Here is a 20,916-nt window from a genome sequence, read left to right as displayed (position 1 = left end):
GTAACTCGCGGTATTTACCGGTAGCTTGCGGAAGACTGCATACAGCGTACCGGAAAATAATGCGGTATCGCCCGCGCATTTTGAATGGCTGCATCTGTACCGTAACTGAAGATTCAATTACCATTTTTTGGGAGAGAAAGTACAACTGCTCTTGGCCTGCTATCTCATTCCAATGTAACAGAGAGAGAAGTCTTGAGGACGTAGCCTCTTTAAAAAAGTTAGCATAGTGAGGTTTTAGTATGCCACTGTGTTTGAATAAGATATTACAGCACTGTTCAACATGCAGTGCATTAATCTTTAGTTTAAGCAGGATTGTAAGTACTGTATATTGCAGCTGTACTTCACATGGATTCTTGATGGAACTCTTGTAGTTTCATCAAAACTGAATGAATTATTGAAAACAATATTGGATTTGTGCTTATAGAGGTTACATTCCTTACAAATGTAATTCTTGATAGACCCTAAGAATATAGCAGCTTTGTCTTGGTAGGTAGTGTTTTCTTTCTTTAAAAAGTTGGATCGCATTGTAACACATGACCACAAATACTTTGTGAGTAATGGATAATTTTGTCTTCTATAACATAAGGACCCATTCTACAGTATATCTCATAGAAATATTTTTCAAGAAAGCTAATCCTATTGGCGAGTTACAATGTGCAACTCTGAATCCAGATGCCCTGATAAAAATACATGTATTTTAGGTGAGAAAAAGAAAAAGCATTATAAAGAAAAACTATCTTTCTGTAAATACAGTTAATTAATATTTTGTTACAATAGTTCTAACATCAGTGTACAATACATTTGAGAGGTCTTACAATGCACTGTTGCACTATTCTGTGTAAATCTAGCTATATATTCCCCCCACTCTAAAACTAATGTTAACCGCAAAGGTTTTCCTAGTGAGTTTGGAATTCCATTTCTATCAGGAATTGATAGAATTTGTTCTTCAAGAACTGCTAAGATATTGATAAGCTAAACTCACAGAATGCTTGATTAGAAATGAGTGGCTATACAGTATAGATCCCATGAGCAGCATCTTAACACTCCTATGATTATTTTAATTACTTCAAGCAGTAATTCAAATGTTTATCCCTTAAAATTATAGTACAAACACAGAACTTTGTTGCAAGATTTTGAGTAAAAATTCAGGGGCTCCTAAGGAGTATTTGCATTAAGTACTGTAGCTTCTCTTTTTCATACAAAATGAAAGGCATAGGATAATTTCACAAAATTATCAGACCTTTGTTTTTTAAACCCCCTTTTTTAATATTTAAAACAACAAATGTGTTATTTATAAATCATATCAATCATAATTTCTAAGAACTATCACCTCTGACCAACAAATTCAAGTTTTATATGTATTAAAACACATTCCAATTTAATTGAAAATAAGACATTGGGCAAAATCCAGATGCAGAAAATTATAGTACATTTTCTTAAAATGGCAAACATTTTTTAAAAACAGATTCTGTCCGAGAAGCCAACTTGAAAATTCTGTACTGCATGTTGGATGACATCTTGTAATTACTTTATTCAGTGAAATTATAATTATAATAATTATTCTCTTAAAATACAAAGAATAGGTCATATCTGTTATTTAGAAAAATGTTGAATCATCGTAGTCACATTATCTGAAATATCTGAAGTTTCCTAGTTCTGATGACTCCTAAAGAGTCATTATATGCATCCTGTCCTGCCCCACTGGCTCTTGTCCTACTGTACATCTTTCAAATCCCCTTTCACCTTCACTCCGTAATCAGCCAAGCCCTGTTCTCATACTTATTTGAGACTGTGATTATCGCTAAACCATGGCAACAGATTTTACTTGAAGTGAGCATTTTGTAAAATCTCAAGGAATGTTGATTTATGTGGGTGAATTTGTATTTATGAAGATCTTGTATGAATGATGGCTTTACGAAAGGTTGAGTGTGCATGTATTCAGAAGTTTGTTAAAATATTTCTTTACAAGGTCTCTCTGAGTGCGTTTCAATGCATGTTGAGATATGCTACTGTCTCTTCTTGTGAATATGATTGATTTAAGTTCCAGAAAAATCTTTCTATAGCAGTGAGTAGGACTGATCCAAGTGGGGAAGGAGGGGTTGTCTGTCTGTCTAGTCTTTGTGCAGGTGGTTATCAAACCAGTATGTGTACTCAGGTCTACCTGTTTGCACATTACACATGTGCACTATTTAGTGTAGTTAGGTGTCTCTCCCTGGACTAATGGTTGGATGTATTAGTGTAGGAGAACCAATAGACGGAGGATATGTGTGTGGTTGATTGTGTGGTTATGTGTGACTGCTTCAATCCCTGTGTCACCAAGTGCAGGATCAGAGCTCTGGCCCTTCTGAGCTCCCTAAGACTCTTTCATCCTAGGAGTGATAGCGGTAGCGTATCTGGGAGGTGACTTCATGAGTGCGCAGAGTCACCCCGAAGATATCCTCATGGTACCGATTCTGATCCTGTGGGGAGAGAGAAAGAGTGTAGGATCAAGTAGGGCAAGTAGGATCTGGACAGTGAGAAATGAATGAGAGGGATCAGTCTGTGTGATGCACATTTAGACAAGGATAATGTAACAAAATGCCAGGGTGTACAACAACAGCCTACTACTACGGCCTGCTATTATATCAACTGTACTGTTGGAAATTAGGTGTGTTATTTTGGAATATTAATCAAATAAATTACTCAAATCAGGGGTAATTACTGATGGACTGGAAAATTGTCAATACAGGACCCATCTCCAACAAGTGTGACAAAACTAAACAAAGTACTTATAGACCAATATGTCTTCTATTACGTAATAACAATTAATGGGACAATAATTAGAAATAATTATTATTAAAAAAGGATTTGTATAACTATGGTAGGATAGAATAGTTGAATTCTAGGAGGTACTCAATGGGTTTAGAAAATGTATTATAAATTACAGTGTAATATAAATACTTATAATACATTGAAAATTATAAGTAAGGGGACTGAAGTTAAATTTCTCATTTTTGCTATGTATTAATGAAGTTTATATTTTACATTGAAAGACTAATTGAGGAAGAAATACTCAGCTTTAGCTTTTGTTGTATTACTGTGTACTATTTTCCATACAAAGTTATTTAGTAATTTTAACTCATTGTCCCAACACTAATGCTTTTCACTGTACTGTAGGTATTGCTTAAGTTAGAGTCCTTTGCTCAAGCAACAGCAGTAAAGAATACAAAGTACATAATGTGATGCTTAGATTTTTAGAAAGCTAGTGAACGCCATAATGTCATAGTGGTGAAATAATAGTAGTATAGGACGTCTGTGTTTGGTCTTAAGAATGTTAGGGCCACACCTGTTAAGGCTGCCTAGCCAGCCCAAATAAACAAAGGAGTGATAGGAATAGTAGGAATGTCGAATTGAATAAGCATAATTCACAGCCCACAACTGAAGTCTAGAAGTATGCTAAAATCAAGAACCAGATAGGCAACCCCAGGAGAAATAAAACACCTTATGCAGGAGAAAACAAGGAGAACCCATAAGGTATAAACATAAAAAGAAGAACAAAAAAAGAACAAGAGCTAAGCATCGAAAGGACTAAGGGCACAGTTTATATACTGTAGGGCTGTGGAGGGGAGGCAATTCATGACTGGCCACAGCCGTCTGCGTGGTCTGCACCTCTCCTGCATAGCTGGACCAGCAACCAGTGTCTGAGGCGCCCTCTGGTGGCAACATGCTGGAACTGTAACAACACTACCATTGCAATTGCAGATCTACTCTATAATTGCATTGCAGATCTAATCTATAATTAACTAATAATTGCTTACACTTATATAGCGCTTTTAAAGGTAATAGGGACTCCCTTCCACCACCACCAATGTGCAGCATCCACCTGGATGATGCGACGGCAGCCATAGTGCGCCAGAACGCTCACCACACATCAGCTATCCATGGGGAGGAGAGCAGAGTAATGTAGCCAATTCATAGAGGGGGGTTATTAGGAGGCCATGATTGGTAAGGGCCAATGGGAAATTTGGCCAGGACGCCGGGGTTACACCCCTACTCTTTTCGAGAAGCGCCCTGGGATTTTTAATGACCACAGAGAGTCAGGACCTCAGTTTTACGTCTCATCCGAAGGACAGCGCCTGTTTACAGTATAATGTCCCCAGTCACCCACATGGACTGCAGGGTGAGCGCCCCCCTGCTGGCCCCACTAACACCTCTTCCAGCAGCAACCTTAGTTTTTCCCAGGAGGTCTCCCATCCAGGTACTGACCAGGCTCACAGCTGCTTAGCTTCAGCGGGTTGCCAGTTGTGAGTTGCAGGGTGATATGGCTGCTGGCCGAAAATCTAGAATACTCTAGATTCTCTGGTATATGTAATAAACTACTAACATTCCCAAGTGATTCCAAAATAGGATTAGCAAATGCTGCAGAAGCTAGAAAGAAAGTTAAAGCAGATATAAAACTGAAAAATGGGCAGACACACGACAGAAGACATGTGATGTAGACAGCTGTAGAATGCTTGAATGCAGGTAGGAAAGATGACCTACTAACACATTTTAGGAACTGTTCATCATAATATAGACTGAGATGACTATGTCACATATTATTGCTTAGATTGAGAACCATTGTTTTATAAAATATAGAGAAGTAATAAAAATACAGACAATGTTATAATCTATTGAAAAGTGTATGCTAAATTGTTGCTAAAATGTTATCCTTACCCTTAGGCTAGTTAGGTACTCCTTTGCTGCATTATCAGTCATCCCTCCCTCGGACACCAGGATCTGCTGCACTGTGTTCAGCACATCCTTCGCCATGGTGACATCACCGCACACGTACATGTGACCCGAGTCATGATGTAGTATCTCACACACCTTTGCTGACAGACGCTGCTTCAGAATGTCCTGGACGTAGGTCTGATACAACAAACAGAACATGAGTTGGCATTTATAAAACATGAGCCAGCCTTTTCCACATAAGAAATCAACATACTGTATAATGAAACATGCCAAGATGCCAATATAATACCTCCTTCTGGCATTAGCATACTTGTAACATGAAGACCTTGAATCATCCATTTCTCTGCACGCTGCTGTAAAAGCAGCAAATGGTTAATGACCACAGCCCCCTTTAAAGAAAGGTTTCTGTGCAGTAAAATCAAGCATGGCCAAATACAGAGATGCACAGCTTCAGCAATGTAAACTCTTTTCAACTTTTGTTATTCACCAAGGTAAAGTGCATGAGTGTTAGCATTTGTACTGTAAGTGAATTTTCTGCTGTGCATGAAACACACTGGGCTATGTAGCAATGGCAACAGATGATCTCACTTCACACAGTGCTGTGAGCTAAGGAAGAATGTCTACATCATCTGTATCTGCTCTGTATGCCATGGCCACCATTACACCAGTACCACAATGTAGACAATGGGTAGCTTGTATTGTGGTTTAACCATTTTTGAAGGGCATAGAATCAAAACCCCATACTTAAATTTTAATAAGTACAGTAGCACTTATTCCTTACACATGTATTTATATATATTGGTGTGTGCATAAAAGCTGCAGTGAAGTAACTGAAAAATTCAACATAAACTGGGTGAATCAAAGTGTCATCACACTGTTCAGGCAGACAGAGCAGTGTGCCCTCTGCTGGTGGAGGTGGTGAGTCATCACTGTGGTAGAACACACACAACAGTTTGCCCTCTGTTGGAATAGGTAGAATAGTCATTGCTGTGTTTTTAATAAGAGATAACAGTCAGTACCTTGGGAATGTGCTTTTCCCGGGAGTAGGCAGTGTAGACAGCACTCAAGGCTCCCCTCCTCTGGGCATCTTCCATTTCCTCTTTGTAAATGTGGTCAAATTCAGCCTGGCGACAGCCGAAGAGCAAGACCATTCCTTCGGGCTTTTTCCCTGCAAATAGATCACACAGCACAACCTAGGGCATTAGATACCCATAAAATGAGTAGTTTATTTAAACCTTTAATAAAGGTTAACTCCACACTAAAAAGTAATGTTTTGAATATGTGTTTGTCCTACAGTAAGCAATGTCAAAAGTATGTTCTCTCTGCCTTAACGAGTCCCACAGTCCAATCAGATATTCTCTTGGATGGTCACACTCACCCAGCTGCTCGATTTCATACAGCCGCTGTTGCCAGAAGCTCCTGAAGGGTGCAATGCCAGTGCCAGGACCCACTAGGATGCAGGGGGCAGAGCTGTCCAAGGGCAGGTGGAAGGATGGAGCCCTATTGGAGAACAAAGTGTTGACAAAAACTCACATTGGAAGTGGCAAATATTTATCTGTGCTAAAAAAATCACTTTCACCTTACAGTTAACGTTAAAACTGTAATGGATAATATTGTATAGGCTAGTTACAGCAAAAGGCTTAGATAAAATGTACCTATATTTTAAAATATAAAATGTATTGAATTTACTTAAAGACAGTCAGTTATATACTTAATAGAAAAATCTTACCCTCTGACAAAGCAGGGAACGGCTTCCCCAGGCTGGATCTGGTGGAGCCAATTAGAGCAGACACCATAATGCAGGGGCCCTTTTCCACCTGGCAGAAGAGACAGAACCCTGTGCTCATTATTGCACCACTGACACTGAGACAGACAGTTGTGCACTCTCTTGAGGTATCACACCATAGAAAAGTCTGACAGAAAGACATACAGACTCTGAGAAAGAAAGGCCGAACAAAACCTGGAGGATCCTGAGCAACTCAACCAGCAGGGGAGCCCATTCAGAGAACTGGTTGAATCCTACTGTCCAAACATCACCAGTTCATTTGTCAGTGAAATTATCAACCATCTGTGGCCACAGTGAGATTGAGACAGATGGAATAACCTCAGTTTGCCATTCAACAGCCTCCACTGTCTCTGTAAGTTTGCAGTGGAGCGAGAACCGAAATAATGTGAAGCTTATAGTATGTACATTGGCAAAGCGCTCTGACAAATATATTTCAGAGGAAAGCTGAACTGTCCTCTCCATTTTCTTGAATGATATGAGGATCATTACAGTGAACCCGATTGAGAAATATCAGGAGAGTTTACATTGGTGGGAGATTGTAAATGGGGATACCGAACGAGACACAGACAAACTGACACCACATCTTCAGAGCGAGCATGAGAGAGAGACAGACTGACCCTGTGTGTTGTACTGGACCACAGCCACAGTGATGTGGATCTCCTGGGGGCAGACCTGAGGAGAAGAGCTGATGGAGTAGTACCGCGGCTGCAGTAGAGGCAGCTGGCTGAGCAAGAGGGAGGTGGGCAAGGTGACAGAGGGGAACTCCTCCAGAACTTCCGCTAGGGTGGGTACGTGCTCCCAGCGCCACACCTCATACTCCTCTCCTGCCTGCAAAATATGTGTGAAATTGTTAAGTCCTAAAGTGTTTATACACTCCACAGTTTTCCATCTCGCTGTGATGTTTATAGTGTGTTTTTCAAAACGTTGGCCATTTTTGTGTGCTAGATTCTGTCATCAATGCTTAACTGGACTGCTAATAACGGTCCAAATACGTTTCAAAAGTTACTCTTTCATATTTGATTCCATTCTGTACAATGTGAAATCTACTGACAGATGTTTGGTCTTTTTTGTTTTTACCTTTCTGTTCTTCAGAACATGCTTTCACTTTCACTCTCATTCAAGCTACAGGATGTTTTGGGTTGTGAATTTTTCTTTTTTTGGAGATTGGCGGGGGTTATCATTTTTCAGTGTTTTTTAATTTTTGTATTGGTTTGTATTGTTTTTTTGTATTGTTTTTTAAATTTTTGTATTGATCAACAATATTGGACAAATCAATCTTTACACAGTTTATATTGCTCTCTTGTGTGAAGTGGACTTCTAATAATTAGAATTATAGCAAGTATAGTAATTGGATTCCTTTATTAAATCTTTTCAAGAAGTATGTCATTGCAACTATGGAAGTGGCTATCTGAAGTGTTTTAGGATTTAGAGACAAAGGTCAAACACCAAGCAAGTGTCAACTTTTTGTGTTCTTGTGAGTGTTGTGTGTGTATGAAGCAGGAATGTCCTTTATTACGTATGCATACGGGAGCCAAAGCCAATGAAGCACTGACTCGACTCACTGATACAAAAGGATGCGCTTTATACAAAATCACAAACAGAAAACCCACCCAGACCGTGATAAACTGTAAGACTGTTTCTATCCCTAGGATAGAAACAGTCTTCTGGATTTGTGGATACATTTTTTAGAATAGGGATTGAGTCCTATGAGTTTTGTAGCATCCAGATTTACGGTATAGAGAGAGAGATTTAACTCTAGGTCACCTTCTGTTTTATTTATAAGGCAGGTTTATTTCTTTCGTTGGCCAGTGTTGGTTTTGTAAATTGTGTGAGTACCTGTTAGTAATCTATTGTAACAGCTATTGTAACTACTGAGGTATCCTTAAGAATTTAGATACAATAGTTAACACCCGGCCAGAGTAAACATTTGAAGTTCTCAGAACTTCAAAGCAAGGAAAGAACTATGGTGTTTACTTAGTTATGTTGGTTGCAATATACATTGATCAAAGAAATAGTCTGGTTTACCTTGGTGAACTAAGTTCTGGATAAATTATAAAGTGTCAATCAACCATCCAGGAATACAGCACACAGGAAGGTAGAGAGAGAAGACAGAGAGGACACAGGAAAAGACGGTTTTACACAGAGGAGGACATGAGAGGAAGACAGAAGACAGGAGATATTAAGTTTTAAGTTTAAGTTAAGTATTTGAGTTTTGTTAATAGAGCAGCTATTTGGTTGTTTTTAGGAAACTCTGATTTCCTGTATAGAGAATCCCCAAACTAAAAATGGCCTCTCCTGGTTAATGGGTGCATTTTTAGAATAGGGAGATATGTTTCCCATTCACTTTGTAGCAACCGGATTTATGGTGAGAGAGCTTAAACTCTAGGTTATATTTTATTGATTTAGAAGGAAGCTTTATCTTATCTTGGCTTTTGAAGGTATTATATTAAAAGATTTGAATACTTGGTAGCAATCTGTTTGTTTTTTTGTTGGGTTGTCAGAGCATAGAACTCTGGGACACATTGTTTGTAAATGTGAAAATAGCATAGTGTAACTTGTATGTTGTATGTTTATTGTGTAACTTGTTGTCTAGTGTGTGTATTCACATTGTTAATAAATATTTGTTTGACCCATTGTACCTTAATTATTACACTTTATATCAAAGCTGCACCACTGAACAAAGAACTCAGGTGCTTCTTGGGTATACAATTTGGGGTTATGATACTTTTACTTATTAACGGATCTGTCTATTATCTGTAATTCTCTATTTGTAACAACACATTAAAACTCTCATTATAATAATAAGGACAAAAATATTTATGGTTAATTTAATATAAATAGGTAATCCTAGATTCTAATAATAAAACTATCATTAAGTAATAAACAGTAATATTTATTTTATATATTCAATGTTGTTAACAAATTGATATGTATTGAAATATAAATATTTGTACAGCTAGTGAATAAATCTAATACATCTATATTAAAATAGTATTATAATGTTATATAGAAATCTAATTATAATCATGTCATATTGAACAGAATAAGGCTGATCACCTGGCTGAGGGTCTCCAGTCTCTGCCGGTCTTGCTCGGCTGTGGCTTGCAGGGAGAGGAGGCGCAGCAGAGGGGGTGTGGGTGGGCTGCTGAGGTCCAGCAGGTGGTACAGGGCCTGCACGAGGGTGCAGGGAGGGAGCCTGTCTCCAGGCACCCAGGACGTCTGACCTGCAAGGGAATGGGCGCTATATCAGCACACACAATACTGTCCATCCATCCATTTTCTAATCTAATACAGTGACGTGGGGTTGCCGGATCCTGTCCTGGCAAGCAACAGGCAACAGGCAGGATACACCCCTTGATGGGATGCTAGTCTATCGCAGGCCACATACAATACACATTGTTACAAGGACCAATTTTCCTAGAAGCCAATTAACCTACCCAGGATACTGTATGTCTTTGGACTGTGGGAAGAAATCCAAATACTGTACCTGGGGTAAACCCACCTGAACATGGGGAGAACATAAACTCCACACAGAAAGCACCTCAGGAATTGAACCCAAGGCTCCAGTGCTGCAAGGCAGCAATGCTAAGTACTGTGCCACTGCACACCCAATACAGACTGTATGTTGCAGTATTATAAATGTGGAAAATAAATATACTGTATATGAAAATGAAATGGAAACAGTAAAATAATTTTTTTACCAACATTCATACTTATATTTTTCATTTCTGACATATATAATTGTATTATAAATATGAAATAGTTCGATACATATTAATTATGAATGCATATTTAAATTCATTGCATTGAATGTTTAAATGTTTCTTAATATATTGTTCCTGGAATTTTTAGTATTGCTTTTCACATAAAATATAGTTTTAGGATACTTTTCTTTATATTTATTTCTGTATAGAATGCTGAAGCATGTAAATCAATGAGTTTCTTATAGTAAACAGGTTATAGTGTAACCCTTTGTAAAACATATATAGTATAGTCCCTTCCCAAAACACCAGCCATTGTTACCGTTCCTCTCCTTTAGGATCTCCGTGGCAACTGTTTCATTGATAGGTGGTGGATCAGATACACGGGCCAGTACAGCTTGGACCAGGGGCTCAGGATTGGTGGGATAGATGCCCAGGTGGTCACCAGGCTGGTAATTCATCTGGGCCAGACCTCCAGTGTCCAGCTTCACCAGCACTGTTGCCCGGCTGCATAAACACATAATACAATTAAAACACAATGACTAACACCTTTCACAATAACACCCTTTTTGGGGGTCAGTTTAAAGTAGGTGAGGGATCTGGACTCATTACTGGGTTGTTTGGGATATCTTTGAGCAAGGTGCTTTGCCCCAGTTGCTCCAGTCACCACAGCTTTCCAAATGAGCACCAATGCTGCCAAGATCAAAGCATCCTGGAGCTTTAATGGAGAATAATGTATTCTTGGTATGCTGAGCACTAAAAACAACAAACAACTGAAATAAGCTCTGGCCAGATAAACATCCAGTCCTAAACAGAACCAATTCAGTTTGTCTTATAGGTCATCCTAAATCATCAATTTTTTAAAGATTGGGAATACTTGTAAGTAATTGATTAGTTCAGCAATCAATTTGCTCAGTTAGGGGAATTTTTGTCCCTGTTTTTCAGATTTATATTCCAAATGATCTCTATACTTCATAATTTAACAAATCACCTCTTTACTTTTTTTTATTTCTCCAAGTCTTTAGAAACTGATGATTTAATGGCAACCTATACAACTTGCTGGACCTGGGGTGGTGATCCCCTAATCTTGACTCGGTTACAGACTCTACTCAGATGTGGGTAGTAAATGAAAGAAACTAGTCTCCCACCTCTTAACTTTAAGCTGAAGGTCATATTTTACATTTACATTTTATCAGTTCAACATTTGGAATATCCCCTGTCTTAGAATGTCCTTTCTTAGGCTTTCATACATGAAAATACTTCCAACACTTGAATGGCAAACAGTAGGGTTCCTGGTTTTATTGTTTTTATTTTATTTATCAAAAGTCTTTTTCATCTGAAAAACACAACCCCCAAACAGAACTACAGTGAAATTGTGTGTTGTAAGTGTTGCCTGGCTTCTGTGTGCCTGAAGTGGAGAAGTTCGGGACAAACAAAGCCATTACAAAACAGAGAATTATTTTTGCATGTTTTATGGATCTTAAAAAAACCTTGCATGACATTAGGCTCTCCAGATGCCTGCTTAATAAAAACCCCTTATAAAATAATTGAAGGTGTCTATGTCCATGGAGGTAACAAACTTCTTCAACTCCTGACTGTAAAATGGGCAACTATAATAACAACTTCAACTAACTAATCCCATGTGGAAATTTAACATCCCAGTTTAGACTCTATCATGTGCCATAGTATACTAAAGCTGAACCACTAATAATGGAAGTAATCAGTGAATCTTTAGTGAACTCTAGTGGCAGTCCTATGGTCATTGCACTCCCCAAAGTCCATACAATCTCTTTAAGAATGATGCCTTTCAGATATGAAATGTGTTACCTGGACTTCTCACTCTGTAGATTCTGTGTGGAGATGACCTTTGCCTGAAACAGCTTCTTCTTGTGTAGATTTGAGAGGGCTTAGGAAAAGAGAGCAACAGTGTCAATACAAAAATAAACTAAAGGATTAAAGAGTCGCAACTGACCTACAGTGCATTTAATAAAAACTGCACACACCATTCTGACAATTAGTTTGAACATGAATGAATCAAGGTGTACAATACAGTGGATACACAGAAAGTTCTACAATATACATATATTGAACCAGACAAATTACCAAGAAGACAAAAATGGTGTAGCAGTAGCATTCTGTATACTGTATGTATTTTTTGACTGACACTTTTATCCAAAGCAACCTACATTTGAACCTTTTCATACAGCGAGTTATTTTTCTAGTACAATTCACATGAAATAACTTGCTTAGATGTACAACCTGCTTAGGTTTACACACCTGCTATATTTAATTGTCTGTTGTATTGTATTTTTTTGCCATGATAATTTTGCATACTGAGATAGAGATTAATAATATTTATCAAGATGATAATGAGTTCCATCCAGAAATGATTTGCACATCTTGTTTTAGTCAGTGATCTATAATCACCACAAAATACCTTCAACATATTACATAAATATGGCAAGTTAAACACTGCTTTATTTACTGGAACCCTTTGTAATTACTAAGGTACAGTATATCTATGCTTTGAATGCTGATTGGCTGATGCTTGTGAGGAAATTGGCTCACCTGTTGGGATATCAGTGGGTATGGCCTTAAAGACAGTCCTATATTTGTTGGGCTGCCACTCACTGGAGAAGACATCCTCATCCTCATCCAAGGAGTCCTCCCCTACACAGAATGTCTCACAGGCAGCCTGTATACACACAGACACATCAGTGGAGCTGTCACTATAATATCCTGCTTCTTATTGAGCTCACAGTCCTCCACATGCAAAGACACATGGGCAGTCTCAGAGTGACATAGATTGACAGACACACTGTCATTATTTGTTCACATTTTTTTAATAAAAAAAAATAAAAAGACAACATAGTTCAATTTTTCTATATCTGAGTGATACCAATGTACATAGAGCAGATAAAGAAATGCTCAGCCCTTAATTTAATCTTTCACAAATACTAGGTCGATTGTTAATGCCCCAGCTAATGAAGCATGATGTAGTAGAAATGTTACAGAAAAAAGCATGTTTGATGCCTGTACATTTCTTTTTTCATGCTTCATTGTGATCAATATGCAATTCTTGAAAATCTTCAATGATTGGAGAGTGACATAGCAGAAGCCATTATCTCTGCTTTTGCTTTAATACTGCTTTGCTGTCTACTGCCCCATAACTTTAATTTAGAAAGATGTTAGAAACATCACAAGAGTGATAATGCGTAAATACCAAAGCTGTCAACCAATTAAAGTTTTATTTTGAAAAGCTATTTTCCAAATACATTTTAGAACCTTGAAATTGTCAGAAAGCCAAGCTTTTTTTAATACTTATATTTTTTTTTTATCTGGATGAAAGAAAACCCGGGAGGTGGATCTGAATGCTACAATCACACGTGTTGTAGCTCTTTGGTCAGAGGATGAGATTACAGCTCAAATCATAATCTGAGTCGGATGTTAGCTCACCTTGAAAACCTTCCTGGCCCAGGTCCTGAAGGACTCCTCTTGGCCACAGAGCTCGTCTCCCTCCCCCATGTCCAGGATGCGCTCTCCGCCCAGCTCCTCAAAGCGCGTGTCCACTGCATGGGCGAAGGCGCAGAAGTGCGAGTACGCCCGGGAGCCCAGCCCAAAGACGGAGAACCTGCGGGCGCATGTATTGTCAGCTAACATAACCAGGCAGGGTGGTGGCACTGTGGCTAAGGATCTGCGCCTGTGGCTGGAAGGTTGCCGGCTTGTGTCCCGCAGCCGGCAAAGGAATCCTACTCCGTTGGGCCCCTGAGCAAGGCCCTTAACCCCAACTGCTCTAGAGGCACCACAAAAATGGCCGACCCTGCGCTCTGACCCCAAACTCCTCTCCCTGTCTGTGTGTCTCATGGAGAGCAAGTTGGGGTCTGCGAAAAGACAAATTCCTAGTACAAGAAATTCTATATGACCAATAAAGTGATCTTATCTTATACACAGAAGCACTGCTGAAGAACTGGCTGGCAGTCAGTCCAGGAAAACCACCCTCTGGAGCAATTACTTTGGTAAATTTACATTATTTTACACCTTCACTGTGGTTTTCCCCTATTCTGGGTGCAGTATCTGGACAGAAAGTTTTAAAAACTGAATTGTGTAAAATATATAAATACATCTAAAATCTTGTTTTCTAAACTCCTTGGTATAAAAGGAGCACAGCAGAACTAATATGCGGAAATCTGCTAGTGTCACAGCAAAGATACTGTATTTTCTGTGCATTCTCTAGATTCATTACCGTTTCTGATTTTGAGCTAAACTCAGCTTTAGGTGAGTAGACGGACTGTAGTTCTTTCAGTTGACAGCTAAACAAGGCTTTTCTAGGTCAGCACAGGGATGGGATACTTCTAAGGAAATCCAGATTGCTACTGGAAGTGAGGTTGGTGAACCACAATGTGGCACTGTTTCCTCTGAACCAGAAATTCCAAACCAAAGCATGGTGACCAAGACAAAGTGGATGGTACCTCTTATAACACAGTATGAAATAACAAACTGAGGTCCTGACTGCTTGAGGATTAAAGATCTTGTTTAAAATGTTGCAGTTTTAAGAGTAAAGGTCTCATCCTTGTGTCTTGGCTGAATTCCACTCTGGGCTTGCACAATCTATTCTTCCTAACTCTCTTAATTTAAATTTCCTCATGAAACGTTTACTTCTCCACAGGATCTGTGTGCAGTGAGGCTTCAAGAGCATTATGGCTGATACATGTCAGCCAGATGGATGCTGCAGATCTACTATGGTATAGGTATAGCAATCTGTCAACCTGTGGACTGAGACCCTCTGTATAAATGCCAAGAATGATCGTCATCATTATTATTATCTTTAACTTTTATTAACATGTTTTCATGTAAATAAAACAGTAAATGATGTTGTTACAGCTGAGCTCCGGTGGTCTGAATTTTAAAATACACACTCTTATAAAAAACTGACCATTAGTTTCAAGTAGACGTTAGCTACAAATATATATTCTTATGAGTTCATAGTAGATTTATTGCAGCACCTAAGTGTCTGGCAAGATGAATGATACTTGATGATGAATGTCACACAGTTTAATCATTTCCCATATAAAACTATCATACTGAAAGGTTACGTTTTGAATGAGACATTTTTAGGCTGATATGCAGCTATTTTAAGTCCAGAGTGTTAACGTAGACCTCTATGAATCTTCAGAATGCAGTGATGGATATTATACAGGCTCCTTTCAAGCATAGCATCCTTGGAATGAGTTCGTAGTTGCCTAGCGACTATGAATGCTAAAATAAAACACTGACAGGCCTGTTTTTGTTTGTAGAAGCTGCCTTCTTCAATCTAGTGAATAGTGAATCTTATTTTTCTTAAGGCCTTGTTGGCAACAGACAACCAGGAGGAAACGAAACTGGACAACCCCCTAATGGAGGTCGACTCTTAAAAAATAGCCAGCAATAACCTTGGTAACCTAAATATTATGAACAGATTTGACTAAAGAGCTGTCAGTGTCTCCGCAAGGAGGGGAGGATAGTTGATTGCTGTCTATGTGTTTGTGAAAAGTAGAAAGTATGTTTTCTGGTGTTTTTTTGCAGGTGTGTGGGCCACAGAGTGATCTTACAGACTCTGTGAGAAAGGTACTGTATGTGATTGTCTGCAATTGTTTGGGGATGGCAGATAGTCGGCAGCAATTTGGGAATTTAACACAGTACTGCCGTTTTCCTTACCGGACGCACTAGGTGTCTTGTTACCTGGTCACATTTTTTAGATGTTTTTGTTTTCTCACATCAATATCTGGGTCGATTTAGGAGTCATTCTTTTGATTTGCTGGTGTCGGAATTCAACTGTAACTTCTAGAAACCAACTCTACTTGTCAAGTTCCATAGGTGTCCCACACTTATAAAGCTAGCTCTAATGTATTTATTTGTGGCTGTGGGTTCCTCTGCCTTCTCTGCCACAGAGACGAAAACATGTTTACTCAAGTTGGTAATAAAGTTCAAAGTTTTGTTATATCAGACATGTGTGACTAAGCAGGTGAGATTTTTGACTAATAAATAGCATCTCTGGCAAAAGCATGTGCCAGGCTCTCCACTGTACACTCCAGTATCTAAAGAAGTCAAATTCCTATGCTCGTATCCTTATTTGGATTGTAGTTCCACCTTCAATACCATTAGCCATTATAATATTCTGGACTTTCTGAAATGTTGACAACAAACTCTCAAGGCAAATAACAGGCAATCTTTTGCTTCCCAGGGCTGTGTCCTATCTCTGTGTCTTTTCTCCCTTTTCACAAACAACTTCACATCTTGTGTTGATTGGGTTAAGATTATTTAAATAAGGAGATGATACTGCCATTGTTGGCTTTATCTCTGAAAATGATGAGATTCCATAACAGCAGGAGAACAACCTGGTGTTCTGAAAATCCATGTGCATCTAGATAAATGCTACACACTCAATGCATCAAAAACTGTAGAAATCATTTCAATATTGATGATTGATAAATCACTATACACATATAGTTCATATACTGTAGATCATATAGTTCAGTTAAGAAGGCACAGAAGAGGATGTACTTTCTCAGGCAATTTAAGAAACGGAATGAACCAGCAACTTCTTTGTCAATTTTATACATTGATAATTCAAAATATTTTGACAGCTTCCATCATCGTTTGATATGGGAATTAGGACACCCATACAAAAAGAAAACTGGAAAGGATTGTGTCCAAAGCCTAAAAAATAATAGGTTGTGAACTCACTTACATTTTATCATTTAACACAAGCCACAGCTTGCAAGATTATTTCAGACTTCTCTCATCCAGCTCACAATCTTTTTCAGTTCCTCTCCTTAGCTAAATGCTTTAAATCAGTCCTTTTGATGACCACACTGTCAACTTTAACTCCTTACCCTTTGAACTCCCCTTTGAACTTTGAACTTTCGCTATTGAGCCTTCCATGAGCATTTCTTTTTGAATTCTGTTTGCTACATATAAAGTTAATTTACATACTGTATGCATGTGAGTGTGAGAATGTCTAGCTTGTCTTTTCATTTCAATTTGTAATCATTTTTTACTATTATAATTTTTTATTACTTTAATATACGAGATACACGGGCAAAACAGGACCAGAATCAATGGAGAATCATCTCCATCAGTGCTTTGATACATTTCTGGAGGTAAGAAAAACATCTGTTACACATGAATGGCTATTTAACAAAATCCAGTTTCAAGCAGTAGACTGTTTTTGTTCACAAAAATGTACTCTGGGGATTCCAATCAGCTCATTACAGATGCTCCTTCAAAGTACATACCAAGAGTCGTAGAGACTCATGTCCACCTGAACAGGACACCTTTGACTTGCAGAAATTCTGTCATCTTGTAGCATTGTCAAGCTGCTTTATCAGTCAGGGATTATAAAGCTCACAATAGTGATGCACACATTTAAAGGTGCATTTTTAATAACATTAAATTCATGTTTTGTTCAAATGTGTCAGTTTCCAGTGTAGGGCAGCACAAATGTACAGACAAGGACCTTTCCCAAAATATAACACAAAACATTATGAACTCAACAGCAGCATGAGGAAATGAACCCTTTCTAACTGATTTTGCTTTAACAGCAATGTGTTGGGCCGACATCCAAAAACTCAGTATGCAGTGTGTCAGTGTAGTACCTCAGTGTCCCCAGTGGCCCAGCACTGTCTGTGGCACTGGACAAGCGGAACATTCTCTTGTTGGACTCCACTAAGTCATCCACATTGGACAGGCTGTTGAAGCGAACCTTGTAGCTCCTGCCAATACAACAGCACAGGAAAGTGAAACAGGATACATTTAAGACACAGTACCTCATCGTAGTAGGAAACAGGGGTGTTCAACTTGTTCAGGTTGACAGATACATTTTCAAGAAATATCATTTGATAAGGATCTCATTTACAGACATCAAGGGGCTGCAGTTTATCTTTGGATTCCTTTGTAGCCTAATGTTTCTCTGTATGAATAAAATATAACACTTTATTAAACATACTGTAAATAACATTCTTATTACTATTATTATTAGCTACACTTCCTGTGATGTTCTGTCTTTCTAGCAATTTGTATTTATTTCATATTAATATGGTACAGTCTATTTGTATGTTTGAAATTAGGTATGTTTTGATTTATTAATTAATTGGCAACTTAATTTAATTAATTTAATGAAGTAGAAAAGCATACAATGTTTAACCTACAGTAGGCTAGAGACTTTATGCATATGATTGTGTATAGAATATTTGTTTTCCTCAATATTCCTTCAGAGTCACAAATATGGAATATGTCAATCCGTCCATTTTCAACAGTCCAATTCAGTGTCCCTGTGGTTTTGAGTCTAACCCAGCAGACAACGGGCACAAGGAAGGGGAAACCCTTGATGGCACATCAGTCCAATAGACTGGCAATAGACCAATATTTTAGAAAACGTCTTCCTGTAGGCTGAGTCACTGAAGGTTGAAAGACTTATATTCAAATGATGCATGGTACTGCAGAGCAGTCTTTATCTGTGATGCGTCTGAGTCAACAGAAAATCTGGATAAGTCCACTTCAAGTCCACTACAAGCCTGACTGTGAATAATGCTCATATTATCTATAAAATTTTAAAAGCATCTACCATAATGACACTTTGTGAGAGCTTTGGGTTTACTTATTGCCAGACTTGTGCTGAAGGGTTTGTTATTTTTCCCTGGGACCCTTAATTGATTAAGTGAAAAAAATTAAGGAATGTCAACTCAGATACACACCTCTTCTGCTGAGGCTCTGGAGAGGTTGGATGTGTCATCTCCATCAGTGCTTTGATAAATTTCTGGAGTTAAGAAAAGCATCTGTTACACATTAATGACTACTTAACAATATATCAAGCAATACAGACTGCTTTTGTTCACAAAAATGTACTCTGGGGATTCTAATTTGCTAAATACAGATGCTCCTTCAAAGGACATACCAAGAGTTGTAGAGAGTCATATCCGCCTGGACAGGACACCTTTGACTTGCTGAAATTCCAACATTGTCAATATGAGCTTCATTATCTACCCAGATGACATTTCCTTCTCTGTAAACTCATTATGTGTTACTATGTATGCTCACTATGTACTACACTTCTGTTTGCTTCACAGGACTCACAATATGAAAAAATAGCAAATGGCTCTGACAAGCACTCATTTTAGAGGAAATGGTCTTTATCTCCCTCTTACTGGCACAACCAACACAACAAGAGATACAAGATTAAAATAATTTGTAAATCAAAATAGGGGAGCTTAAACAATAAAAGATGTTGTAAAACATTTAGAGTAAACTTGTGAAACTGGCCACCCAACAGCAACATTTACCACTATTATACTAAGTTTATATGATTTTAAATATACTTGCAGTAGCTAAATGTCCCTTACCATAAATGCTCAAGGTACTGTAACATTCAAGAGTCCCTGTGGACTGTTTCTCTTTGAGTTTATATCATTAGAAGCTTGTTTTCCTTTTCCTAAAGTGCAGTAAACATTATGTTGGGACATTATTCATGTGTATGGCTCAAAGAATTTTAAACAATGAGAAAGGAGCCAGAATCAGTACACTGCTAAGAGAGTCACCACAGTGAAGGCACACAAGCCCGTATCTGTCCCAGATACACAAATACAGAGACAAAATACAGATCAAATCAAACAAATTTGCTCTCACAGAGTCGGGTTTCTGTGGTTAAGTCCAGTTTTTTAGTGAGTTATTTTAAAGATAATCTGACACTGTGAAACCTAGAGACAGAATGAAATGTATGCTTGTTAATGTGGTCTAAATAAGCAATATTCAGAGAATATCTCCTGCTGCTTAAAGAAAGGAGCAAAATATCAATTAATAAAAGCTCAAAACTTTGAATTTACTTTGAAAAGATCTTTAAATGGATTATGACAGGTTTGTTTCAATTCTTAATTACTGACTTTAAGCATTAGTGTCCATTTAAATAATTTAGCATCAGTGAAGTTAAAGTATTGGATGGACTGAAGTTCTGCTATGAGATGAAAGTGCCGAGGCAGCCTATCCTTGCCAGTTTTTAAGAGTATGGACTCGTTTTGTTATTAGACAAGAGCAGCTGCATAGAGAGTAGTCTGCCATTCTTTTGCTCTGGTGTGATTACCTCGCCATTCTCAGGAGGGTCTCCATTTCCAAAGGTGCTCGTCACCACCAGGACTAAGTTCTCGTGCTCCAGGTTGACAATGTCGTAATCATCCATACACACAACCTGCAATGAATCACACACTGACCACTGAGGCAGAGAAGCATTCTGACTGCTGTAAGGAAACAACTTCTGAAAATCTACTTCTGGACCAGTGCTTGGCAGCCTCAGTCAACAAAGCCTTTAAACTCTTCCCTACTCTGTAAAGAGGAAGAATGCTTCCTTTGTTCAATTCACTGAAACTTTACTTCTGATGGAACACAAACAGAACTCAAGAACAAGGGGTTTTCATAAATTTCAGGGACTTTGCTTTTGTAAGAAAATGGAAGAGGAAATATTTTGTCCCATCTAGTTCCTTTTACTTTTCTGCAATCAACTTATTTTGAAATGCTTATTGACTTAAGCAGAGAGGCAACATCTTCGCACAATAGCTCTACAGAGCCAACTATTTCATTAGGAAATGGGCTCCTCCTTGCATAACATATTGGCAGTTATTGCATTTTACCAGATGAAATATAGGCCGTTACTGTAAATCCTCCATCTTTTCATCCCTTTCCATTTTGATT

At 38.3% G+C, this 20,916-nt stretch overlaps 1 protein-coding gene across 1 annotated transcript in view; it reads right to left on the bottom strand.

Moving 5' to 3' along the window:
* Window positions 1-1,344: 1,344 nt before the first annotated feature.
* The window catches only part of LOC102697373 (nitric oxide synthase 3-like), a 33,559-nt gene continuing 13,987 nt past the window's right edge, over window positions 1,345-20,916 (bottom strand). Inside the window, exons 13-26 of the mRNA XM_015357151.2 lie at window positions 20,312-20,416; window positions 18,933-18,994; window positions 17,835-17,951; window positions 13,657-13,831; window positions 12,769-12,895; window positions 12,028-12,106; window positions 10,523-10,707; window positions 9,557-9,723; window positions 7,117-7,327; window positions 6,443-6,530; window positions 6,092-6,213; window positions 5,733-5,881; window positions 4,696-4,890; window positions 1,345-2,459 (exon numbers count right to left, since the gene is read on the bottom strand). Of these exons, the coding sequence (XP_015212637.2) occupies window positions 2,370-2,459; window positions 4,696-4,890; window positions 5,733-5,881; window positions 6,092-6,213; window positions 6,443-6,530; window positions 7,117-7,327; window positions 9,557-9,723; window positions 10,523-10,707; window positions 12,028-12,106; window positions 12,769-12,895; window positions 13,657-13,831; window positions 17,835-17,951; window positions 18,933-18,994; window positions 20,312-20,416 (1,872 nt within the window). The 3' untranslated portion in view covers window positions 1,345-2,369. The remainder of the gene's footprint in view (window positions 2,460-4,695; window positions 4,891-5,732; window positions 5,882-6,091; window positions 6,214-6,442; window positions 6,531-7,116; window positions 7,328-9,556; window positions 9,724-10,522; window positions 10,708-12,027; window positions 12,107-12,768; window positions 12,896-13,656; window positions 13,832-17,834; window positions 17,952-18,932; window positions 18,995-20,311; window positions 20,417-20,916) is intronic.

Source organism: Lepisosteus oculatus, chromosome 10 (assembly GCF_040954835.1).
Source record: "Lepisosteus oculatus isolate fLepOcu1 chromosome 10, fLepOcu1.hap2, whole genome shotgun sequence".
In the NCBI taxonomy this organism is placed as follows: domain Eukaryota; kingdom Metazoa; phylum Chordata; class Actinopteri; order Semionotiformes; family Lepisosteidae; genus Lepisosteus; species Lepisosteus oculatus.
Note: the sequence above shows the minus strand (reverse complement) of the source record. Positions and strands in the feature narration are given on the sequence as shown.